General features: G+C 44.7%; 1 protein-coding gene across 3 annotated transcripts in view; it reads right to left on the reverse strand.

The window, feature by feature from the left end:
* The window catches only part of UCHL3 (ubiquitin C-terminal hydrolase L3), an 88883-nt gene that overhangs the window by 49999 nt on the left and 11419 nt on the right, over positions 1–27465 (reverse strand). For all 3 annotated transcript variants that reach the window (XM_088459325.1, XM_088459309.1, XM_088459317.1), the window contains 3 exons: positions 10464–10620; positions 9756–9841; positions 7634–7681 (listed from right to left, as the gene is read on the reverse strand). In XM_088459325.1, coding sequence (XP_088315451.1) covers positions 7634–7681; positions 9756–9841; positions 10464–10620 — 291 coding nt within the window. The remainder of the gene's footprint in view (positions 1–7633; positions 7682–9755; positions 9842–10463; positions 10621–27465) is intronic.

The raw sequence follows: 27465 nt of genomic DNA on the forward strand, positions 1-27465 counted from the left end.
ACAAAGGGAATACTTCAGGGCTACATGGAATAAATGTTAATACTCTGGGGGGTGTTTGACACACACACACACACACACACACACACACACGCACACGCACACACGGTGAATTGTCCAGTGAATGAACGGTTACGGGAATTCTCATATTTAAGGGGTTGGTGTATGTAGAAGATAACATAAAAACTGTTTTGAGACATGTGCCATCATTATTACCATGTATACTTTAAAAATACATTTTGGTTTAAAGATTGAAGGAATAGTTAATTTTACAACCAAAAAAAGGAGGGTTGTAGAAATTACCAGTGAATTAATGCACAATACTAGCAAATGAACAGACAAGTATAGTAAATGAATAATATGACTGACATCAATAAAACAATATTAAAGATTGCATTACATTTAAAATTACTGTATAAAACCTGAAAATGTTTATTCACTGGCTGATTCACCCTATTTTATATAAAGAGGCTGAGAAACTCTGCTCAGATTATTCTCAACACAGAAACAGGAAAGCCAATTACTGAATGTTAGAAGACAACACTACATTATATTTTGTACTAGTTTGGATACCTGGCATTGCCTGGGTTGAAGACTGGACCCTGAAGTACACCTGCAGCCTTCATTTTTTTTACATGGTTCTCATCAATAACCTAGATAGCTATGCAAATTAGGAGCAAATGACAAGGTAGGCAGGTGTATTCCCATATCGTTTTGAATGGGGTATATCAGGAGCAGACTGACTTACAGAACAGAAATCAGCATAGCTGCCAAAATCATTTGGGTTTCAGAAATCACTGCAGAACAGAGGGGGTGATTCAGCTGCGGACGGATATACTATCGCAGCTGCCGTTAGCTGCTGTAATATGGTAATGCAGCAGGAGGCATTACGCCTCATGCATGCATTACTGATCCAAGCTGCATCCAAAAATGCATCATCAGATCATCTGAAATCTCTTCAGCCGGTTGAGTTACCATGGGGGTCACTCAAGCCAACCGCCAAAGATGGGTAAAAAAGATCAGGAAATCTCGGTCAGCCGACAAAATCCTGGTCTCTCCACCCAAACCCCCCCTGCTCTCCCCTCGGCGGAATGCCTCCATTTTTGGAAACTGAGGCCTTTGCTAAGAAGCGGCAGCAGACTGTCGAACACCGACTGTCTGCTGCCAGGTTGCGTGCGGATGGCAGACCTGTACTGCACATGTACAGTACAGGTCAAGCGCATACAGATTCCCGAAAATTGGGAATCTACGTGGTCCACTGTCACTGTGTCAGCAGCTGATTCACCCTTTGAAAACACTCTGCACACAAACATTGAAGACCATGTCTAACAGGGCTGCCATCAGGAGGGGAATGCAGGGACTGGAGTCTCATTCCTGGACAGAAGGGGGCCTGTTCGCAGTGGCACTGTGTGTCTGCGCTCAATCTCCCCTGCTGTTTGTAATCTCTGTATGCCAAGCTTTTCCAGGATAAAATATTGTGGATTGAATGTGCGTCTGCCACAGTCTGAATGTATCGAGTGCTGAGCTGCTCATGAGCCCGCCAGGCATTCTGCTAAGACCCCTGGGGCGGCTGCTGTAAGATGAGCCAGTGAGGGAAATGCTAATAATGCACACTGTTTAATGTCAAAGTTTATCACGCAAACACAGAGGGCTGTCAAACTCCATATTACATGTATGAGGCTGTTGGAAAAGTCATAACACAGCACTTTGGAAGAGATGAGAGTGTGACAGTATGTGTATGAAGCCAGCCCCTCAGCTCCAGAACCTGTGTAATTTAAGTGTGTCTTGGTTTTATGGGATTGTGTGACATTGTGTAGCTCTGATAAAGTCCAAACCTAGGAAAAAACCTAATCCTAATAAAAAAACACCTCCATGCCAATTTGGTGGAGCAGGGTACAAAACTCTGTCCATGCATAAAGGACAAAAGATAGACACACTGTCTCAATTATTATATATTATGGCACTAGTTATGTGGTCTTCGGGCACTAATGCTGTTAAATTAACTTATATTGTAGCATCTGCATGTTCTGTTTACGACTAAAATTTAACAGTTTACAAAGATGTTGGGCTAAATTTACTAAGCGGCGCTTTGATGGCGGTTTCTATTTTATTCTAAACCCCAGGGGTTTGGTGGTGGTTTTGCAGCGGTTTCTAAATGACAGCCCTGTTCTATTCTATTCTAAAATGTGTTTTGACTATGGTTTGGCGGTGGTTTTGCTATCTTCAGATTTACTAAGGCCAAAACTGCCATCAAAACACATTTTAGAATAGAACAGGGCTGTCATTTAGAAACCACTGCAAAACCGCCACCAAACCCCCGGGGTTTAGAACAGAATAGAACCCGACCACCAAACCACCGGGGTTTAGAATAGAATAGAACCCACCGTCAAACCGCCGCTTAGTAAGTTTTGTCAGTTAGCTACTAATAAAAGGCTAGTCTAATGCTCATCTATCACCCGGAATCAGGAGAGGAGTGCATGGTGTGTATTTGCATGGAATCTATTATCCACAATTAGGTGTACATTTACTAATTGGAAGGTTTGGTGGCTGTTTTGACCTACAAACAGCTGGGTTTACAATTCAGTGGCTTCGATGGTAATTCTCAAACCGCCAACAATGAAGTGGTTTGATCAAAGCCTCCAGAAACACCAGCTGCAAAACCGCCATACTATCTGGCCAGTCAGAAGGTGAGGAATCGCAATACTCTTATGAGGAAAATCATTATGCATTACTTAAGGAGGCAAGTAACATTAATAACTCTAATGCTGCATACACACGTAAAGATTTTCTGTCCAACCATCCAACTAGTTGATTGGTTGGAATGAAAATCTGGTAACGTATGGGAGTAACTGATGATCAGCAATTTGCTCCTAAATGCCAGAAAACAGATGAAAATGGTCGTCAGACAAGTTTGTTAAATGTTTGATCTACACAATTTGTTCATACAACAGTTTGTCAATTTTCCGGCGTTTGGGTGCAATTTGTTGATTGTCATTTGCTTTCATACCTTACCAGATTTTCATTCCAACCAATCAACTAGTTGGATGGTTGGACAGAAAATCTTTACGTGTGTATGCAGCTTTAGGGTGGCAATATTTTTATTCATATATTAGGGGTAAAATGAAAGGTTTAATATTTATTACATAAAAGCAGCATTATTTATGTATTGTTAATTGGTGTAAAAATAATATTTATGAGAGGGGCTACATTATTACATGATGTGAGCACCACTTTGACTGCAGCAACATTTCTTATGTTATGCTAATATATTTTTGTTTTTGCACCAATTACAATTAATATTTCCCCTTGAATATTATTGATCTTAATCATTTTTGCTCCCTAATACACAAATAAAACATTGCCACCACAAGAGAATTGCTAATGCTATTTTCCACCTTAGTCAATATATGAGTGTATTGACCTACCAGATAGTGACTGCAGCTCCCGTGTGAACAACATTAAAACCAACTAGCGGTAAAATGATTTACCTTTTTGCCTCTCTGGATAAAGGACCAAGAATAATAGATCCCGTACAGGATATGATAGCAGCTTATGCACAAACAATTATTTTGTTTCTGACTGACAAAAAAAAAAAAAAGAAAGATTGAAAAGCTATAGTTACACCCATACATTTCTTCAAGTCCCCATTACTGCTGAGCAAAGGTTATACAGCCCACACAGAGGTTTGGCCAGCGATAGTAATGGTACAGTAAGAATGCAAGATATCTGTACAAAGCCGCAACACATAGAACATGTTTTACACCACAAAACACTTCCAGCTTTTTAATAAAAAGGAAACATACAACCTCGAGAATTTTAAACCATTTTGGCTAACAAGAGCAGGGAACAAACAGCGCACAAGGGAGATGGAGTTTCTAGCTATTTTACAATTCGTAAAAAAATTCCAGAATTCCAATTCTCACATAACTAGATTTATATTACTTTTTTATTCCACTTTAATAAAGTCCCTAAGGTGTCCAGATACTTCAATACTGGTCAATGTTTTTTGGAGCTGAAATATATTCAGCCAAGAAATAAAGCAATACTAATTATCAAAATAAAACACAATCAAAATCAGCTATAAAACCAATTTTAAAAGGTTAGCTCTTGTGTGTAAAATATGCAGGCAAAACGCAATATCCAACCTAAACGCAGAATTTTTTCCGTTTTGTTAACAGTTAAATGTGTGAAATATTTCCTCCCAGCTCTATTATAAACTGCTAAAGCCACATCCCACAACTTTGAAATAATGACAAAAAGGATGACAGATGCAGGGCAAGAAGGTGAAAAGGCAAAGCAAGCTTGTAGTTACCCAAGAGGCTGTAAATATACTCAGGCATCTGCATTATCCTAGTTATGCAAAATGCAGAAGCACTGCTTTTCTAAAGCTGGGTACCCAGGGGTTCCCAACCACTGTCCTCAAGGCATACTAACAGTCCAGGTTTTAAGGATAGCCATACTTGAGCACAGGTGACTTAATTAGTACCTCAGTTATTTTGATTTAACTATCTGTGCTTTAGCATGGATAACACTAAAACCAGGACTGTTAGTGTGCCTTGAGGACCGAGGTTGGGAATCACTGCACTAGACGATGTTTTGGACGATTTGATGATTTCCAATGGATCAGAACGATAAATCGTTCAAATGGTCCAGTGTGTACGCACTATAGTGAGGAGTTACTCGCATCTTTTGGTTAGCTCTACATGCTGCTCAAAAAATGTTGTTACCGATTTTTACCACATTGTGCAGTGTGTACGCTCTACCGAACGACCAGGCGATATGTTATTATATAGTTAATGATCTAACCACCAAACAGTGCACGATATATTGTTCCGTCGTTTGTAAGATTGCACAGTGTGTATGCACTATGGCCCTCATTCAGAGCCGCTCGCAATTAGCGCTCGCTCGTTCAGAAAAAGGGGGTGGCTATTCAAATGAACCGTACGCTCTTTGCGGTCTGTTCCCGCCTCCATGTCTGAACGAGCGAGCAAAACATACGCTCGTTTATTTGATAAAAACGCCCCCTGGCCGCTCGCATCATACGTCATGTCCGCTATTTATTAGATTAATCGAGTACATCGTACAGCGTATGAACTGCTCGCTATTCTTGTGGTTGGTTTTTTCAACCGCTATTTTGCGAGCAGTTCTGAGTTAAAAAAAAACCCAGTGACGTGGTCAATGACGCTGCTGGATTAATTATGCACTCCCTTAAAATGCCCGTTTTGACCTTTAAGCACGCCTGCGTTCTGATCTCCACTCCCCGTTTTCAAGCACCTTCCCCTGTTACCACCCACATACGCCTCATTCTGTCACTCAAATTTGCAGGCCCTCGCTATATAGCGAACAAACTATTTTCGGCCGCACTGACTGATTCGCGCATGCGTACTAAAAACCGTACTCATGCGCAGATGTGCGAACATCGCTCGGAACGAGCGTACTGCCGCTTACGAGTGGCTCTGAATGAGGGTCAATATCGTTTGTCCAGGAGTTCAAGGGAAATCATTGACAATATTGAATCATTTGCACATCGTCTAATGTGTAAGAGTGCATGCTGGACAGATTAAATGAAGTATATAAAAACCTTCAAATATTTTAGATTTAGGAGGAAGTGTGATATATATTAATGAAGGAATAGTGGTGAGAACTGTTCCTTAAATAATAATAATCATAATAATATTAAAACGCATTGCAAGTAAAGTATTTCAGCATAACAAAGGACAGATTGAACCAAATAGTATGAATTATTATTCAGCCCATCTACATGATATTACAAGTCTCTGGAAACAATTTCCCCCTGCAGGGAAAAGCTGGACACCCTGCCCAGCCCGAGAATGTGTCCCATCAGGTAATCTCTGGCCTGCAGCTCAAGCATGTGAAGGGTTTAACAAAGTAGGCAGCAAGCAGCATGGTGGAGACATGTGCCTTACATCCATGACCCGACCCTCAAATGACACTTGCATTTTTCTTCCTATGCAACGCTTACTGAGTATTTCCCAACGGTGAGAAACGACCACTTCTCAGAGGCTCTTCTACCCAGCTCCCATATTAGCTTGTCAGAAAACATCACACAATGGGAGAGAGCGGCACCCTTATGTGTAGTTTGTGGAGGAGCATCTCGCCCTATGAATACTGGCATGGACAGCAATTATGCGGAAAAAAACAAAACAAAAAACACACACACACACACAATTTTAAAAATGTGCATTGTCCAGCATATTAGTGATGCAAGAGCATTCTGTCACTCCAATTTCTTGTGCTAGAACGATGGCCCACTAGAGCCAGACACCTGTTAGAAATACTGTAACTGTTTACACTCCGTTCTTTCAACATAGAAACTATATGGTGCATAATTCAGCAAAGTCCACTTTAACCAAACTTAAAATTAACTCACGGCAGACTAAACATTTCCCCAGCACAATCACCTATCTGCCACTGCTACTTCCATATATCTCCTCCTAGCTGGCAGGATATGCGAGTATGGAGGCAGCGGGCAGACTACCCCTCCTATCACATCTTCCTGCTTCAAGCGTGAAAGTTGTGTATAAGACAACTCATGATCCTACATTGTAGAGCTGTAGTGGTTATCAAAGTCCTATTTCTCTTCCAACCTGAATAGCTTTTCTCTGTACTGTAAGTAATAAAAAGATGGACGTATTCCTAGATCTCAGCAATCAGCCTATTAGTATAATGTACCACTGCAATGCTCAAATCAAGTTTCTACTGTATATATCTATGCACTTTGGCTTCCGAGTGCCACAAGACCTCATCATAAACCATTTATGCAATTCTGCATTTCACCATAGCGGGTTTCGTCTTCCAGTAGGGAGATCTCAGGGTAATGCTACACAACGGCTCAGCAATGACACTCCATGGCAATTGTAGAGAAGCAATGGGTAAGTTAACAAATAGTTAATCTCTCTAAAATACTTATTTGATTTTTGCAACATTGACTACAAGATCCATAGACCTGAAACAAAACATTTTGATACATTCATTAAAAGGGCCATAACCTAACCCCACAAGTATATTAAATAACAGGTTTCTGAATGCTTATGGTACAAAGCAACTCATATGCATGAAGCAGCATTATGGCAGGTACAGCTGTGCAGAATATGACCAAAGAATAAGGGCATGTAACCTTTTTGCTGATATCTTCTCAGCCCGCTGTACCTGCCATACCTCCAGTGACATCACACCGAGCCACAATGAGGTCGTACCTTCCCCTTGTCAGTAAGCCACTATTGTGAGGGGATTATTTCCCATGAGTAAGACGAATTTGCTTAAACTGTATATACCATGAAGGAACTAGAGATGTTCTAAGTCATATGTACTATACAGGCAAGTGGAATCTATTTCTACTATTAGCCACGTCATACTGAGACAGGCTGGCTACATTGTGCTTCCATAGAAATAAAAACATCTTTAGAGACCATTACATCTTTTTCCACAAGTTATCCACGAAAAGCATTCTTAATTTGGATTAAATGAAAGTGTATTAACTGTATTGAAACTAAGTTTTGTGCACCAGATGTCTCCCTGACCGAAACTTTGAATTTAGAAAACCATATCAGTGCCAGTCCTGGAATTGGTATTATAGAACTGGCAACAACACCCAAGTAAAAAGTCCCCCAGTTACCTCAGACTGTCCTTCCTGGGCGCTGCTCTCATGTGTAACACGAATACTCTGAAACAGAATAGCAGGACAAACCTCGTTAATGGCTACAATAACGGTTATTAAGCAACGCCACAATAGGCCACAGACAGACTAGGTATTGCATAGTACTAGAAGGCAAAACTAAACAGATTTTCCAGGACACAATAACAGAATATAATATATTCTGTACATACATATTTTGAATTGGTTAGTAAGTGATATGTTAAGTTTATGAAAATTTAGGAGTTGCAATTTACAGGTTTTTTCCCTTTATTATACAAGCCTGAAAAAGACACACACACACACACACACACACACACACACTTGATATATTTAATCTACATATGTGATTCATAGTTTAGAGGGGTTGGGTAGGGTAAGCCGGAGGTCAGAATCCCAACTGGTTTATGATAGACACCTGTCAGTAGGAAACCTAACCCTCTCCCTAACACTCCCTCCCTGCTGCCTAAACTCAACCTTCCCCCCTGCACCCTAAACCCCCCCCTAACTCCAATACTTACTGCCAGGTATTCCGGCGTCGGCATTCTGAGGGCCTGCATCCCGATAGCCGGTATTTCAATTACATACCGTTTAGAGCTGTGAGTAGTGATAATACTGTAGATTATAAGAGCACCATAGATTTAATTTACTGCAGCACAATCTGGAACCTCTCAAAGTAGACAATCATGCTTCGTACCTCTAACCTTGATGCACTACCATTGTAACCTATAAAGTAGTCAGTCTGGGTTTTTAAGGGTGATGACTATTGGTGCACAAAGCCTAGTCAAGTGCACCTAAATGTCCCCGACCCATACTGGAGTTACCTGCATTAAATATATATAAATAATCGGTTATGGTTTGTTGTGCCTACATCATGAGCAGTGGGCACCCAGGTGCACGGATGGCTCCCACTGCATGCAAAAACAGAGCAGGATAGTATACAAAAGATGCCTTCCTGCTGTATACATCTTCCGGACGTATACAGCAGGCACCGACCAGACTCCAGTCTCCAGATCTTGTTCTTATATACCTGTACTGACTGGATTTGTAAAGTTATCATTGGGAATATTTGTCTGATGACACTGCTCTTTGCGATCAGATAAGATGCTGTTTATGCGATATTTACAGGATCTTCTGCACAGATAATACGGGAAAGGCTGCATAAATAGGAAGGCACCAGCAGCTGGGAGGTGCATGAACAGTGAGTCTACCATCTGCCTAAAAATCTACCTGGACAGATAAATACCGAAAAGTCTCTTGTACAAAACTATCCAGCCTACACAATGCATTACCTGGCCAGGAACGCGAATCAGTGAAAGTATACCACACTTATGTATTCTACAGAAACTTGTGAGCTTATAGTAAGTCTATGACTGCACAATATCAACTCAAGGACTGCTTTATTAACCTGTGCATGACTGGCGATTAAGATAATTACGCACAATTTAAAACTGGCTATTGACTGCTACTAACACCAAGATTGTTATATTAAGCTATTATATGCTCAGATGATTGGCATAAAAATTATTACTAACATTTTATTGCATATATATATATATTTTACTATAGGTCGGTATGATTACACAAAGATACAGGTGTTTTAAATCTTTAATCGTTATCAGCATCTGGTTTATTTTCTATATCACTGGTTTTTATTAAGGAGCACCATTGAGTACATACTGTATAAATGATATAAAAACCAGCTACATAAATATGTGGTCACTTAAGCTGGCCACACATCTAAAGATTATCTGTCCAACCAGCCAACTAGTTGATTGGTTGGAATGAAAATCCGGTAAGGTATACAGTCAGCAATTTTCTCCCAAACGCTGGAAAAAGGACCAAAACTGTTGTTTGAACAAATAGTTTAGATCAAACATTTAACAAACTTGTCTGAACGACCATTTTCATCTGTTTTATGGCATTTAGGAGCAAATTGCTGATCATTAGTTACTCCCATACTTTACCAGATTTTCATTCCAACCAATCAACAAGTTGGCTGGTTGGATGTAAGTTGGTCTAGTGTGTGGCCAGCTTTACTGTATACAGTGATACATTCCTAGGGATAAAACCTATGAGGCAGAAAAGATACAATCACGCTTACCTCATCTCTTTCTAGAAACTTGGCTCTTTCCTCAGGGCTCATTGAAATGGACTCATCAAGAAACTTTTTCAAAGCAGAGTCACTTTCTGGATGACAAAAGTAGAAAAAGAGGGGGAAAGCCATAAATCCCTTATAGTAGACTGATGCCGCACACAGGCGGACCACAACAGCACCTAGATACAAAGTGACCAGTGTATAGCTTTGAAGAAGGAAAAAACAAGACAAAAAATAAACGACGGAGCAATGGTTTGAATGGGAAATCCTTAATTGTTGAACACATTTTAAAGTTATTAGAACAAGTTTTTAGAAACCATGGTTCTGATCATGATTCCTATGTAATGTGAGAAAATACTTCTACATTTAACCACTGCCAGTGCGGCAACATTGCTGTGTGATAACATAAATAGCTGCAACTTTAATCATATGTATGTGAATATTAATTATAATATACATTATAAATACATGCCACCCACACAACAGCTTACTAAAAAGGGAAGGCTGCTATATGTGCACAATACTATATTAAATGGAAAATTACTTTAAAAAAGGTAGATTCATTATTTTTCAAAGTGAAAGTCCAGAGTTAAAGCTATAATAAGCCTTTATAAAAATGGCAAAAAGAAAACCGTATCACAGGTATCCTGATATATCATGGTACTATAGCGCCACTTAGTGGCCACAGTAGGAGTGTTTTTGCAAAACATTTACCAAAACAGAGCTTCTCCCGGTTGTTTGCTACTGCATGAATAAGGCCGATTGTTCCACAGGCATTACTTATGGTTTGCTTCATGAAGTAAACTGAGGAATCCACATCTTGACCATGGCATTTAATTTTTTCTTCCTCCTCTGCTCTGAATAATTCATACTGATCAGGAAGGAAAAAAAAAAAAATAATTATAAATAAGTTAATGATGTTCAGGATACTGTAATCTCAAATGTCATATCAGCAACATGTATTATGGTGAGGTTCTACCTTCTTACACTAGAAACCCCACTCGCACTGGTTTAATACATACTTACTGTTCACAGTATACAGCTCACAAATATATGAACACCCAAACTGTATACCTAAAATTGGAGACGAAGCAGATCTACACACGAGTGATAAAGTGGGTACAAAGAGTCAGTCACAAAAATATGATTGATTTTGTTCAAATGTGTGTTCATGTAATGTGTACTAAATAAATCGCTTTATAGTTATGGTAACAGGCCAAAGTTCTGTATTTTCTTTGCTCTTGGAGACAACATATTTTCGTCTTTGATACAATTCTGTCAGACGCAAAGGGTGCACGTCAATTGTTTAGCCTGGGGCTGCTTTTATTTTATTTTTTAAGTCGCTCAACGGAGCAATTCAATTGCTTCTCAGTCTGAGCACGATAGCCGCCGGAACCGGCATTTCTGCTCGCACCCTCAGGAGGGTGCAAGCAGAAATGTGCGTGAAACCGCTTGTTAGGGCGCACTAACCAGGACTTTAGCCAGGTTTAGCCATTTTATACAGCTAAGCCCGGTCTAACAGGGCGAGAAGAGGTAGATTGATAATGAGTGACCAAAACAATTGAATTGCAAAAAACTGGGTGTTCATGAATTATTGGCGCCCACGCAAAAACTGAATCGCCTCCACATAACAGAGGTGTCTTAAGGTGGCCATACACGGTGAGATTCAAAAGTTGGCAAGATCAGTTGTTCGATTTCCCTTGAAATTATTCCCTTAAGATCCTGGACTATTTGTTCTGACAATGCAACGACTTCACATGAGACTTCACATCATACACGATAGGTTGAGGTCTCTCTGCAAAACCATCTGATCTGCGATCCAACTAGACGACGGCGGGGACGTGCATCGGGGGTCACAGGAGACTCAAAATACAACTATTTTCATAAGATTGGTCTGACCAACCTGTAAACACAGCCCAAACCGTGTGATCAATCGTCCAGTGTATGGCCAGCATTATTCTAAGTCAACGGAAATAAATAACTGCCTGGATTATAAAATTGTTCAGTTGACAAGATGTTCTAAATTTGTGCAGGGAAAAAAATACAGAGGGAGGAAAAGGCATGCCAAAAAAAAGAAGAGTGTGGCTATTTTGAAAAAGACAAAGGAGTTGCAGATGGTCTGAATAGATACAGCAGTGCATATTTAGCAGAAATAAGTCCAAAGCAGTCACCTTCACTAGAGGGGACTGATTTACTGTATTATATGTAGACAGTCGGATGACGTGTAATTTTTATCTCTGTGATGCAAAGGAGATAAGTGAATGGATACATCTGATATACATCCAAGGGTATTAAGAATGCTTGAAGAACCATTAAATCAAGCAATCACTGCCGACAGGTGTTATTCCAGATACTGAAAATAACACATGGGGTTCCACTACCAAGTAAGGACTAATATGATAACTACAGACCTGGGAGTCTCACATCAATAGCAGAGAAATTCATGTAATTACTTAAATAAAACTGACTTAAGGATAAAATACAGAGGAGCAGTAAACCCCTGCCATGAGGAATATTGGTGTACAAACCCTACTATTCCCCAGGAAGGCCCATCATAGCCGCGAGGGATTATTGCTTTATGTTGTGGCAAAATACCTTTATTCATTTCTATAGCCAACTATATTGAAGGACATGACCACGCTAAGTCGCAAACTAGAATTTCTGGTCCCTCTGCCTAGCGGATGTTAGTCCTGCACTTTGGACGTGATGAGTTTATACACCAATATTCCTCATGGCAGGGGGGTTTACATGTGATCCAGCGACTGAACACACATAACCCACATTGTACTGGACCGGACTTGGACTTCTTTCTGTCCCTCCTGTAGATGATGCGCACTAAACATGGCTTTTTGTTTAGATGGATCCAGGTAAGTACAGTTACTAGAATGCGCAATGGGGTCGTGCGTCTCCGCCCGTTTGCTAATTCTTTCATGCTGGAAGTGGAGAATGATTTGTTTTTGACAGATCTGTCAACGACATCCTATATTCACTTCCTCACAAGATATATAGACAATCTATTCATGATCTGAACTGGGAGTAAACAGCAATTTCTTGATATGATGCAAATGATCAATACTCAGGATGAAAATATTAAATTTACATATGAGATAACCAAGACGTCATTCATTATCTGAATGTTTTGATTTTAAAGAATAGACAACAACTAACAACTAATATCTATCAAAAACCGATGTATAGGAATATTGGGCCTGATTCAGAGCCGCTCGTAAGCAGCCGCTCGTTCTGACCGATGTTCGCACATCTACGCATGCGTACGGATTGTAATACGCATGCGCGAACCAGTCAGTGCGGCCGAAAAGTTTGTTCGCTATATAGCGAATGCCTGCTACTTTGAGTGACAGAAGGAGGCGTATGTGGGTGGTAACAGGGGAAGGTGCTTGAAAACGGGGAGTAGAGAACAGAACGCAGGCGTGCTTAAAGGTCAAAACGGGCGTTTTAAGGGTGTGCATAATTAATCCAGCAGCGTCATTGACCACGTCACTGGTTTTTTTTTAACTCAGAACTGCTCGCAAAATAGCGGTTGAAAAAAACCAACCACAAGAATAGCGAGCAGTTCATACGCTGTACGATGTACTCGATTAATCTAATAAATAGCGGACATGACATATGGTGCGAGCGGCAAGGGGGAGTTTTTTTTCAAAATTACAACCGCAAGTTTTGCTCGCTCGTTCAGACTTAGAGGCGTGAACAGACCGCAAAGTGCGAACGGTTCATTTGAATAGCCACCCCTTTTTATAAAACGAATGACCGCAAATAGCGAGCGGCTCTGAATCAGGCCCATTATCCTCCATGCAGGTAGTCACCATCCCATGGCATTAAAGCAGGGACTTCCCCTTCTCACAATTACTTAGGGTGCACAGAATTCTAACATGGCAGAGACAATCAAAGTGATGGACCGCATGATAGAAAAATTCTTGTTACGTGGATATAAACATCATGACCTATTGGCAGCCAAAAGGATGGTGCTTGTCCTAGCTCACAAGCATACCCTGAGCCCTAAGGAGAAAAAACGTAATTCGCATGGCCATGTTGTGCGTAGACATGTAAAATTAATGAAAAAGGTGGCACACTGGAAGCTGGAAAGATACCAAGTACCGCCAAAATAGTAAACAATACTGAAAATAAAATATACAAATCTCAAGCGCTTTTTTATCACCAAAATATCTTCAGTCTTTTCTTCCTAGTGCTAACATAGAAAGAGAAAAGAAGCATATCAGAGTGTAGTAAATATAATACGTTAATAACGTCGCTTGTGATACAACAGCTGAAGAGCAGGATCTGCATACAGGAGTAGACTGACACCTGACAGTGGGTCAGGAATGTATGAATCTTGGACTCAGAGCCAGTATCTTGCCTGCAGGAAGGAAGACCCACTGAGGCATGGAAACCAGTAAAGCCCCTAAGTGTAGCATCTCGAGACTGCGTCAATGTGGATTTCCGCCAATTGACTATCCACCCATGCGTTCGCAAACAATCCACCATTAGACGGATGGGGTCCCTCAGAATATCTGGAGACTGGGCCAGGAGAAGAAGGGCGTTCAGAGCAGGATTCGCGTCCCTCTGCATTGAAGGTGCGCTGCCATGATCATCGTGAAAACACGAAGAGCCGTGGACAGCCCAAATGGCAATGCCTGAAACTGGAAATGATTGCCCTTCACCGCAAACCTGAAGAAGCGCTGCTGGCTGACCCAGATAGGAATAATGTGAGAAATGGTAAGAACTTACCTTTGTTATCTCTTTCTTCGAAGTCCATAGGGTCCACAGGGTTGACCTTGGCGTATAGCTGATCTGGATCCACGGGCACCACGCAGTTAAAACTTTAGCTCCCAGGATGCAGAGGGTTCATCCTCCTCTATACCCCACCCCCGAGCCACAGGCACCTTAAGTGGTAAGTAGCCAAGGTCGGAGGAGGAAAAACAGAGAGAAGGAAGACTGGAACACACTAGAACCATACTCAGAGAGGGGGAGATGGAAAACCGGTGACCAGCCACACAGTCCATATGAAGCTAGGTGTGTCAGGGCGGGCACCCTGTGGACCCTATGGACTTCGAAGAAAGAGAGATAACAAAGGTAAGTTCTTACCATATCGCTCATTTTCTTCTTCAGGGTCCATAGGTGGTCCACAGGGCTGACCTTGGGCATGTCCCAAAGCAGTCCAACTAAGGGCGGGGATGCTCTTGTGCTGAAAGGAAAATCCGGCGCCCGAAGGAAGCATTCTGAGAGGCGAAGGTGTCAAAAAAGCATAGAACCTCAGAAAGGTCTGGAAGGAAGACCATGTGGCCGCCTTACACAGCTGAACAGCCGAGGTACCACGGCTAGCTGCCCACGAGGGGCCCACAGACAGATTGGAATGAGCCATAACAGAGGCTGAAACAGGCAAGTATAAGCCTCAGAAATAGCCAAACGAAGCCATTTAGCCACAGTTTGTTTGTTGGCAGGCCAACCCCTCCTGTGAAATCCAAAGAGGACGAATAAGGAATCAGACTTACGAATGGAGCTAGTCCGGTCCACATAAATTCGAAGAGCCCGGACCACATCCAAGGAGGCCTCACCAACCGAGAGGTCAGGTGACTGAAAGGCCGGCAAAACAATTTCCTGATTGTTGTGGAATTTAGAAACCACTTTAGGACGAAAACCCAGACGAGTGCGAAGCACCGCTCCGTCCTGGTGAAATATCAGAAAGGCAGGACGACTTGAAAGCTCCCCCAATTCTGACACCCTCCTGCCTGAAGCAATCACCAGGAAAAAATAGTCTTAACAGTCAACCACTTGAATTTCACAGACTCTAGCAGTTCGAATGGAGGACCCTGGAGGTCCCGAAGCACTACCGTCAAATCCCAAGGAGCCATTGGGGGAACAAAGGGAGGCTGAATCCGGAGAAGAACACCATGGAAAAAGGTGCGGACATCTGGCAGTGGAGCTATCCTACGCTGGAACCACACAGGTAGTGCAGACACATGAACGTTCAAAGAAGCTAGGCGTAAGCCTAGGTCCAAACCAGCCTGAAGGAACGCTAAAATCCTAGAAACACGAAACACCTGAGGATCGTAGTTTCTTGACTCACACCACTGAAAATAAGTATGCCATACTCTGTGGTAAATCCTGGCGGAGGCAGGGTTACGCACCTGCAGCATCGTGCTGATGACTGAGCTGGAAAAACCCCGGGACCTTAAGACGGATGTCTCAAGAGCCACGCCATCAAAGACAGACAACCCAGATCTGGGTAAAGACAGGGACACTGAGACAACTGGTCCCGACGTTGAGGTAGAAGGAACAGAGCGTTGATGGAGTGGCTCCGAAGATCGGAGTACCAAGGACGTCTGGGCCAAGCCGGAGCCACCAGCAGAAGCGTGCCACCGTCCTGTTTGAATTTCCGAAGGACCCGAGGAAGTAGGGATATCGGAGGGAATAGATACGCCACCTGAAAAGGTTAATTTTACCGACAGCACGTCCACCAGGCTTGCGTTGGCATCTCTTGTCCTGGACCCGTACATGGGCAACTTGTGATTGTGTCGGGAGGCCATGAGCTTCACCTCCGACAGTCCCCACTTGTCCACGAGTAGTTGAAACACCTCTGGGTGAAGCGACCTTTCCCCTGGATGCACGTTGTAACGGCTGAGGAAGTCCGCCTCCCAATTGAGGACTCCTGGAATGAAGACTGACAAGATGGCCGGAAGGTGGCCCAATTGAGGACTCCTGGAATGAAGACTGCCAAGATGGCCGGAAGGTGGCCCAATTGAGGACTCCTGGAATGAAGACTGCCGAAGACAGGATGCGTGACACCTCTGACATCGCTGCTCGACTGAGAGTCTCCCCTTGATGGTTGATGTACGCCACCGTGGTGGCGCTGTCGGACTGAACTTGCAAGGTCCTTCCTTGAAGAGCGTGACCTGACAACTGGAAGGCCCTATACATGGCCCGAAGTTCCAGAATGTTGATCGGGTGAACTGGTTCTTCCGCATTCGAACGGCCCTGAAGTGAAAGTGGACCTGTCACTGCACCCCAATCCCGGAGACTGGCATTTGTCGTGAGCAGAACCCAGTCCGGGATCCAAAAGGGGCGACCCTTGGTGAGATGAGATGTCTGAAGCCACCAAGCTAGCGACAAGCGCACCTCCGGAGACAATACCAGCATCTGAGTCCAGCTCCGGTGTGGTAACCCGTTCCATTTGGATAGAATCAGTCCCTGCTAGGGCCTGGAATGGAACTGGGCATATTCCACCATGTCGAACGTCGACACCATGTTGTAGAAGTACCTCCGGAGAGCTTGCCGGCAATAGGAGGTCGTTGAGACACGACAGAAGCCGGATACCCTGGCTCTGCAGATGGGCAGCCATGACAGCCATAATTTTGGTGAATACCCTTGGAGCTGTGGAGAGGCCAAAGGGCAGAGCCTGAAATTGGAGGTGGTGCCGACGTATAGCAAACCGCAGATACCGCGGGTGTGAAGGCGCTATAGGAACATGGAGGTAAGCGTCCTGGATGTCCAGGGAGATCATGTAATCCCCCAGTTCCACAGCCAGAATGATGGAACGTTAAGTTTCCATCCTGAATTTGGGCACTCTGAGGAACTTGTTCAGCGACTTTAGGTTGAGGATAGGCTGATAAGACCCATTGGGTTTCTGAACCAAAAACAGTAGAGTAGTAACCCGTCCCGCGTTGAGAAAGCGGAACAGGAACAACGACCCCTGCTTTCAGCAAGAACTCTATGGCTCCCTGAGAATCTGCAAGGCCTTGGTCTCGTCCTGAGAAGGACTCGTGCAGAAGAACTGGTGGGGAGGTCTGTGACGAAAGGAAAGGGCGTACCCCTGAGAGACCACTTCTCGTACCCAAGCATCCATGGTGGTAGTGCACCAGCACTGGGCGAACTGAAGAAGTCGGCCTCCCACTCTGGTATCCCCCAGCCTTAGAAGGCACAGCCGCCGATAGTAGAAAAGCTGACTTCGACTTTGCTAGGGTATCTACAATTTTGTCCAGGTCTGGGCCAAACAATATCTCCCCATTAAAGGATAAGGTCTCCAAGCATTTCTTGGAATCTGCATCTGCTCTCCAAGAACGTATCCACAAAGACCGGTGAGCAGACACAGCTGCAGCCGATACTCTGGAAGTCAGAAGACTGGCATCCAAAGCCGCTTCGCCAATATAGGAAGCGGCATCCCTCATCTGTCCCACTAAAGCTCTCTGAACGTCCGGAGCTTCCTCAGGAAAGGCAGCTTCAAGCACACTGGCCAAGCTCTCAATGGCTTTAGCCAGCCAAGAGATGGCCATGGACGGACGAGCCACAGCCCCGGGGAGAATAGATTTATTTTAAACAAGTTTCCACCTTCCTGTCTGTGGGATCCTTTAGGGATGAAATGGAAGGCATAGGCAAGGTAGCACTCTTGATTAAGCGAGTAACATGAGAATCCAGTTTCCAACTTTTTGCCATGACTTGCAGGAAACTGATAACTAGACGCTAAACGTTTCTGCGGCTGGAACCTTTTACTAGGTGACTGCCAGGCCTCCACCATATGATCAGTCAGTTAGAGGTAAAACAGCAGAAGTTTGAAATTTGGATTTAGGGGCCGATGCGTCATCCTCTATACTCAAGAATGGATCGCACCGCCCTTACCAATGCTGGCACATTAATGGAACATTTAGTTTCCACTTCCCGGACAGGGGAATCAGAGTCAGACTTCTCAGGCAATTTCCCATCATCCAAGGACGCATCAGAGTCCGACAGTTGCGTAGACTGGGACGACATAACAGGGCGTTTAGACGTCTTCTGAGGCTTGTCACTCCGTAGCATAGTTTGAAAGGCTGAAGAGGAAGCCGCCAAACTCTGGACTGAACTGGAGAACACATCCACCCAAGGTGGTTGACCCGCCTGAGGGAGTCCCTGAAAGGGAATGACTGACTGCTGAGTCAGTGGAGGAGACTGAATATATATAGGTAACCCCGTATATGGACTAACCGTCTGAGGCCCAGGGGAAGACTGCAATAATTGCGGTATACCCTGAGAAGGGAGGATGGCTGGCTGGGGTAACCCCATAAGGGGGAGAGCAGCCTGGATCGCCAGACGGCCCTCGATGGATGCCAGCACCTGAGAAAACACCGCCCAAGGAGGGTCCTGTCCCGAATTTGGGGGGTTAGAGGGCCCAGGTAACTGATGACACCTCATACACAGCCCATCCTGGATAAATCCTTATTTACCCCTGCGACGCAGCGTCTGGAGGAGAACATAGTGGGAGCCGCAGGGCGCTCAACTTCCTCGTCAGACATGATAATATATATTATATATACACAGATATATCTATCAACCCTATAGGGAAGTCCAGTGGCTCACTCCTGGCGCACCCACAAGCATGCAGCACACAGGTCCACAGATATGGTACCGTGTAGCACACAACTGTATCTGACCGACCTCACAAATACATGAATTTATATAAGCGAGATCCGAGAAAAGCTCCTCCCACACACACTTGCCAGGGCCGTAGGAGAAGGAAAGGGATAGGTATAGACTGACAGTATTTTGAAATAAAGCACAGACAGTCAGCACTAGCAAAAGTCACAAACAATGCAGAAGTTAATACTCACTGCACCTTGTCACTACAATCAACCTGCCCAGATTCAGTGTCTGGGAGAGCAATAGTGCTGTGTATGCTGTCCTAGTAGGGGAGAGGTACACAGGGGGACCGGTCTACGCGCTGCCCGAGAGATCTGCGCTGCCACTAAGAGAATATGGCCACCGGAGACCTCAGAGGAGGAGTGGTCGAAGGAGGAAGCAACTCAGCAGGCTGCCTCCCCTGGCCAGCAATTAACCCCCGGGACCCGGCTCCTGCTTCCCGGCATAACTACCTGTTGGTCTAGGGGACACACGGGGTATGCCTCAGGGGAGGGGTAGCCCGCCGCCACTGCTAGCGCCTCCAGTCTGTCCCCAGAGACCGGAAGCAGGAGACTGCATGCAATCGACCTGTTCCCCGGTAATCCGGCAGCAGTCATGGGATTCCCCCAGAGCCCGGCTAGTACAGACTCTGGGGTCCTGCCGCAATCCCCAGATCTGTACTGGCATCGCGGTGCCGGCGGGGTGTAGGAGCGGCAGCTTGGACGTCCAATGGACAGTCCAACACTGCCGCTCTGAAGAGTTAAAGAAATTAAATAAAATTAAAACTTAGCTTAGGGGCTGCTAATCAGCCCCCCTGCGGTAACGGTGACCCGACTCGGCCGGGCACCAACTTAAACTGAGGTGCCTGTGGCTCGGGGGTGGAGTATAGAGGAGGATGGATCCAGTGCATCCTGGGAGCTAAAACTTTAACTGCGTGGTGCCCGTGGATCCAGATCCATATATACCCCAAGGTCAACCCTGTGGGCCCCCTATCTACCCTGAAGAAGAAATGTAAATAGGCATCCTGGCTGTCCAATGATGCCATAAAATTCCCCAGTTCCAAAGCAAGAATAATGGAGCAAAGAGAACCTGGGAATCCGGAGGAACCTGTTTAACAAGTTTAGATTGAGGATGGGCCGAAACGAGCAGTCGGGCTCCTGGATCAGGAATAGGTTTGTGTAGGAACCCGTACCTCTCTGAGACGGGGGGGACCGGGATGATGACTTTGGAGGCCAGGATGGAGCAAATGGACCCATCAAGAGTTCCTAGATTTCCTTGGTGTGCTGGAAGGCCGGTGGAAAAGAACCTGCCTGGAGGGCGCCTCAGAAATGTCAGAGCGTAGCCCTGAGAAACTATTACTCAGACCCAGGCATCTGTTGTTATCTCCATCCAAACCCTGGAAAAACAGCAGAATCTGGCCTTCAGATCCAGGTCGCAGCATTGCTGCTAGCTAAGCTCAGCCGTTACCCGCCAAAATCACCAGCACAATTACTGATGTTGCGGCCCGGCGGAGTGAGAACAATTATATTAAGGGTTTGATCCAATTAAGAGCAATCAAATATTCATTTTCTTACATGTACTTTGTGTCAACAAGCAGAAAAATACTGTTACACTATTTTCAGGATTGGCACCCTTTAATGGGATACTTCTGGTACGTGAGGAAACTCTCAATGTTAAATCTTGCATTAGGTCACATGAACTCATTGCATGAAGTGCTACTGTCTCATGAATCCAAAAAAGGTAAATCACAACAGAATATACTGAATCAGGTATCCCCAAAAACATATTTTGAATTATTTGCTGTACATGGCTACACTGATGATTACATACAGCCAGACAGATGTACAGCCTCAAGCTAAAGCTGGCCATACACTGAACAAAAGTGCAGCCAACGTGGAGAATGGAAGGCGCGACTACGATAACTTTGAGTGCCTCCATACACTGCACGATGCAAGTAGGCCATCTCCATTCACAGCACGAAGATGGCTGAATAACCAAACTATCCAGACTGTTTTTCAGCCTGTCTTTTGTTCAAGATGGTTTGCACAATTATCGTGCCATGTATGGCCAGCTGTACACCATAGCTCTCTGAAATCAAGCACATGTATGCCAAGAGAATAGTTGTGCAGTATGGCAGTTTAATTGCTTTGCTTCAGGATAATTTTATATGCTTACAAAGCACCACACACTTCTCTATTCGATATTTTAGATAGCAACCCTGTTAAAATGGAAAGAAACCAGGTAGCTGACTGGTACAGAGGTTTCACTGTATACTATACTTCTTATACAGGAATAGATCAAAACTTCTTATTCAGGAAGGTATCTATACTTTCCCCTTAGCTTTACTGAGTCTATTGTTGTGTATTGTGTAAAGGGATTTCCTGGAGAAATAACCTGTGATCAACACTAAAATACCATCACTCTACAAGTGGGCAAAATAGCAGTAATAATAAAAATGTAATTTGTGATCACAATTAAACCGTCAGCTAATCTCCCTGAATTCATGTTACAATTTAAAAAGTATATTGATATATTATCAAAATTATTACACAACTTTGAAGTTAAATTCCCAAATGTAAACCTTACTTCTATACGTTTTTAACACTAAATGACCTGTAACAGTGAGGGAGATTTATCAAACCAATCAGCTCCTTTCATTTTTCAAACACAGCCTGTAATATAGTTAGAAGCTGATTGGTTGGTACGTTCTCTCTCTTCATGCTTTAAGAAATCTCCCCCTATGTGCGATATACCCAATTCCATTGCTTCTTGAATACTAGGACTAACAGGAAATAAGGATCTATATGCTGCAGCTGGCTGCTTACACAGTCTTATATGCTCATGAAATGCAAACACCAGAGCAATTAGTTAAAGAAAGAGCAAGGTTAAATCCGTTTTTCCCAGCAAGTATTAAAGCGTTATTCCACTAAAACATTTTAGACCAAATACTTGCTGTGGACACTTTAAGCAATCGTATACTTTTTAACATGTTTACACATGGAAACTCCGGGAACAAAAACCCGTCTGAGACTGTACCATAATGTAATGCAAGAATAATACAAAAGGATAAGGGAACAAAAAATAGTTCATAGTGTCAGACCAGTTTACATGGAATTTACAAATGTTAAAACATGTGACAAATACACAGCAGGTCTCGTTTTGAAAGGCATAATTGTAACTGTTTTACTATGTTTCTTTTCCTTTTTTATTGTTGTTGTGTGTTGCCCAGTAAAGGCACATCACAGTGTTATGGTTGTAAGTGCACAAATGTATTGTGCATGCTCACAAGACAAAGCATAGCTGTGTTCATCAATGTGCATGTACAGTGCACCATAACTAGTTGCACAATTATAACCCAATTAACCCATTCTTCCATCCCAATTGGCATCTTTTGGTCAAAAATGTCAAATGGATTGGTCGATTTGTGCCTTCCAAGTAACAGGATGAAAAAGCCTGAGATTTGGAGGCAGAGCAGCAAGTCTGCCGGCAATGTGCGTTAGATAAGAAACAACACATCACCGGTAATCTGGTGTTTCCAGAATGGTTACTGAGAATAAACCCTAAAAGTTCAACCAGCACCAGTGCTTCAGGCTAGACTGAGAAAGGAATAACCAAGAGACAAAATCCCCCCAAAGAACGTGGAGTTTCCCAACATTATTCCTGACTAGCCAGGGCTGATGACACTATAGCAGGGGGAACATTCGGCATGGGGTCGCTATGCCCAAAATTTGTGGACCCTACCATAGAAATTAATGGAAACACTCATTGGTCAGAGCGTGGTATTTCCCATGCCCTGGCCAATCACAGTGTTACTATTCACTCCTATGGTAGTGCCTGTGAGAGCCAAGTTTGTGGGATGCTTACAAGAACCAAAGGATTAAGTGATTAATAAATTAGCAAACTAGAGTTCTGGGGGTGTATTTGTAATGAAAGGATTTGTTTAGAAATACAGTGTGCGTCCTGTCTTTATTGTAATATTTTTTTTTCAGGTGCCAGTAGGCCTAGTCTGCCAAGGAATGATGGCACTAGTGTTTCTCTGAGTGCCTGCATGCTCTGACAGCCCTTAAAATTGGACATGCTCTTTGTCCCCCGATTATTCCAATACCAGCCAAAACAGAAGCACTAGTGCTGGTTGTGCTTTTTAGGGGGTCCTATGCATTAGCAACTCTCTCGCTGCCCATGGATTCCTTAAAAGTGACCACCACCTACAATGTATTTTACTTGCTGCATCACCCCACCGGGGAGAGTTGTGGTGTTCTGGGTCACAGCTCTGTCCAGTTAGTAGCAGTGTTCAAAACATACATTCCATATTCTGAGCCTCCTCTATTTGCCAAAAACAAAACAAAAAGGTTGTAGCATTAGTTGGGGTGAGCTCTTCTGTGCTGTGGTGTCCCTGGGATGGAATCCCCACAACAGATAGATACTTTGATGGAGAGGGATGTTTAGCAAAAATACATTCTAGGTGGTGTTATCCTTTGAATACATTAACATATAGTTTTGCAAGCTCTAATCTTATGGGGCACATCCACTAGACGATCTACTCCCTGTCCAATTTCTAAACGATTTTCCCTTGATTTTTTCCCTTGAAATTTTATCTTTCAGTCTGAACGATTTGCAAATGATTTACAAACTATCTTTAATAGATCAAGTGAAATTGACCTGCATGTTCAGTCGACTGACGAAATGATCAAACGACCAGCGGGAGCGCGCATCGTTGATAGTTAACGATCAAACACTGCACGATTTATAAACGATTTTTAAACGATTGAACGATAATAAGAGATATGGTAAGAACTTACCTTTGTTATCTCTATTTCTACGAAGTCCATAGAGGACAAACAAGGCGTCCGACTTCCGAAACGAAGAAGTGCGGTCCACATAAATCTTTAAGGCCCGCATAACATCCAAAGTGGCTTCACCCACTGAAAGTCCAGGTGAATTGAAAGCCGGCACAACAATTTCTTCATTGATGTGAAAACTGGATACCACTTTGGGAAGGAATCCCGGACGAGTGCGAAGCACCGCCCTATTCCTATGAAAAATCAGAAAAGGGGGCCTACAAGAGAGAGCCCCTAAATCCGAAACCCTTCTGGCCGAGGCAATGGCCAGAAGGAATATGGTTGATAGCTGTAAGCCATTTAAAGTCCACTGAGCCCAGTGTTTCAAACGGCGGTCCCTGGAGAACTCTGAGGACCACAGAAAAATCCCAAGGCGCCACCGGTGGAACAAAAGGTGGCTGAATGCGAACACCACCTTGCAAAAAGGTGCACACATCTGAGAGCGCAGCAATCCTATGATGAAACCAGACTGACAGGGCAGACACCTGCACTTTCAGAGAAGCCAGGCGAAGCCCATGATCCAGTCCAGCCTGTAGGAAAGCCAACCCCCTAGACAGGCGGAATTCCCTAGGAGAATACCCTCTAGGTCTACACCACCGGAAGAAAGTATGCCACACACGATGGTAGATTCTTGCCGAGGAAGGTTTACGAGCTCTTAGCATGGTTTGCACCACAAGAGCCAGAAAACCCTCTGGACTTTAGCATGACCGTTTGAACAGCCACGCCGTCAATGACAGCAAAGTCAGGTCGGGTGAAGACAAGGACCCTGTGACAGCAGATCCGGTCGTAATGGTAACCTCAGAGGAACGTCTACTGACAGACTGTGGGGGTCGGAAAACCAGTGCAGTCTGGGCCACTCGGGAGCTATCAACAGTAGCGTACCTCCTTCTTGTTTGAATTTCCGTATTACCCGCTGAAGAAGGGAAAACGGAGGGAAAAGGTAGCCAAACTGGAACGTCCACTGGACTGACAGAGCATCCACCAGAGACGCCTTTTCGTCTCTTGTTCGAGACCCGTACACCGGCAACTTGTTGTTGTGCCGGGACGCCATGAGGTCTATCTCTGGAAGACCCCATTTGTCCACCAGACTCTGAAAGACGACCTGGTGTAAAGACCACTCTCCCGGATGCACGTCCTGCCTGCTGAGAAAATCTGCTTCCCAGTTGAGGACTCCCGGGATGAACACTGCTGATATTGCTGGGAGATTGCGCTCCGCCCAGACCAGAATACGGGACACTTCTGCGAGTGCTGCCCGACTTCGGGTTCCTCCTTGTTGGTTTAAATAGGCCACTGTGGTGGCGTTGTCCGACTGGACCTGCACAGGGTGACCCTGGAGAACCGGCTGTGCCAGCTGAAGAGCTCTGAACACAAAATGTGTATTGGAAGCTCCGCTACCGCCCGAGTCCACCTGCCCTGAAACAAGTGTGGACCCGTGACAGCTCCCCAGCCCCGGAGACTGACGTCCGTTGTTAACAGGACCCAGTTCGCCACCCAGAACAGGCGACCCTTGTTGAGGTGGGTCGTCTGCAACCACCAGGTTAGAGACAGGCGAACCTCCGGAGTGAGCACCATCGTCTGGGACTTGCAACACTGAGGCAATCCATTCCATCTGGACAGGATCTTTTCCTCCGTCACAAAGATCCGCTGCTGCCTAGAGTCCAATAAGGCCCCCGAGGTGCAGGATCCTCTGAGACGGGGTGAGAGTGGACAACTGCCAGTTTATCAACCAGCCACGACGTTGCAGTACAGCAATCGTCAGATCCAGATGGTGTAAAAGAAGCTCTGGAGACCCCGCTATCAACAGGGGGTCGTCCAGATAAGGCAACAGTCGGACTCCCTGCGTCCGCAGGAGAGCCGCCATGACCGTCATGACCTTGGTGAATACCCGTGGAGCAGTCACCAGGCCAAAAGGCAGCGCCCGGAACTGGAAACGTTCGTTGCAGATTGCAAATCTGAGGAACTGCTGATCGCGCAAAAGAATAGGGACATGTAGGTAAGCGTCCTGGATGTCCAATGACACCATGTAGTCCCCAGGTTCCAGTGCCAGAATAATGGACCGCAGGGTCTCCATCCGAAACAGAGGCACCCTCAAGGACTTTTTGAGGGCCTTTAGGTTTAGTATTGGACGGTAAGACCCATTGGGTTTCTGCACCAAAAATAGATTGGAATAGAAAACCCAGGCCCCTCTGGGAAATTGGAACATGCACTATAACTCCGGCCTGGAGCATAGTGTGCAAAACCTTCCGCAGTTCCGAGGCTTTGCTCTGGTCTAGCGGAAGGCCTGTGGTAAAGAACCGGGATGGAGGCCTGTGCCGAAAGGAGAGGGCATACCCGTGAGAGACCACCTCCTGAACCCAAGTGTCTGTCGTAGTCCTCGACCAGCACTGGGTGAACTGAAGCAGGCGGCCCCCCACTTTGGGATCCCCCAAAAGGAGGCCCGGACCTTCAGGCTGCAGGTTTGTCATCTGACCTAGGAGCCGGACGTCTGGTACTCCAGACCTGTTTCTTGGGCTTGGACAATTTCTTGGTCCCAGCCTGCCGTGGAAAGGAATGTGCTTTAGGCCTACCTTGGGCCCTGTGAGGCCGAAAGGACGACCCACCAGCACTAGAAAGAATCGTAGCAGACGGAAGACATGAAGATTTTGCTGCTGCCAACGTAGCTACTATTTTGTCCAGATCTGGACCAAATAGTACCTCTCCATTGAAAGGCAGACCTTCTAATCCCTTTTTGGAATCCGCGTCCGCTTTCCAAGAACGCAACCATAAGGTGCGACGAGCAGCCACGGCTGCAGAGGAGATCCTAGAGGTGAGCATACAAATATCAAAGGCTGCTTCATTAATGTGAGTGGCCGAGTCTCGGAGATTGCCCACCAACTTGGTCTGTTCAGCCGAACAGTCAGAGTCCAAAGACGCCTCCAAATTATCCGCCCAGCGCTCCATAGCTCTGGCTACCCAACACACGGCCATAGCCGGTCTGGATGCTCCCCCTGCAAGGGAATAAACGGATTTGAGGCAGATCTCCACCTTGCGGTCAGTGACATCCTTCAAGGATGACATCGAAGGCATAGGCAACGTGGCACTTTTGACTAGGCGTGTGACATGTGAATCCACTTGCGGAGGGGATTCCCACAAATAATTGTCCGCAAACGGATAAGCCACGGCTAAGCGCCTCTGGGGCTGAAACAGTTTACCAGGATTTTTCCACGCCTCCCCTAAATGATCCACTAATTGATCAGAAAGAGGGAACACCGTAGCCTCACCCCTAATATCCTTAAAAAAGGCATATTTGAAATTGGCCACCGAAGGATCAATATCGTCAATAACTAAAGCCGTGCGGACCGCACGAATAAGACCAGGGATATACACCCTGGACTTCGCGTCCGGCTCGTTGGTACGGAGAGGTTCTTGGTCAGATAGATTCAGAATCTCCCCATCATCTGACGTCTCATCGTCATCTCCATAAGCAGCAGATAAAGACGCAACCGGCCTATTAT

Source organism: Taudactylus pleione, unplaced genomic scaffold (genome assembly GCF_031769625.1).
Source record: "Taudactylus pleione unplaced genomic scaffold, aTauple2 ptg000041l, whole genome shotgun sequence".
NCBI lineage: Eukaryota > Metazoa > Chordata > Amphibia > Anura > Myobatrachidae > Taudactylus > Taudactylus pleione.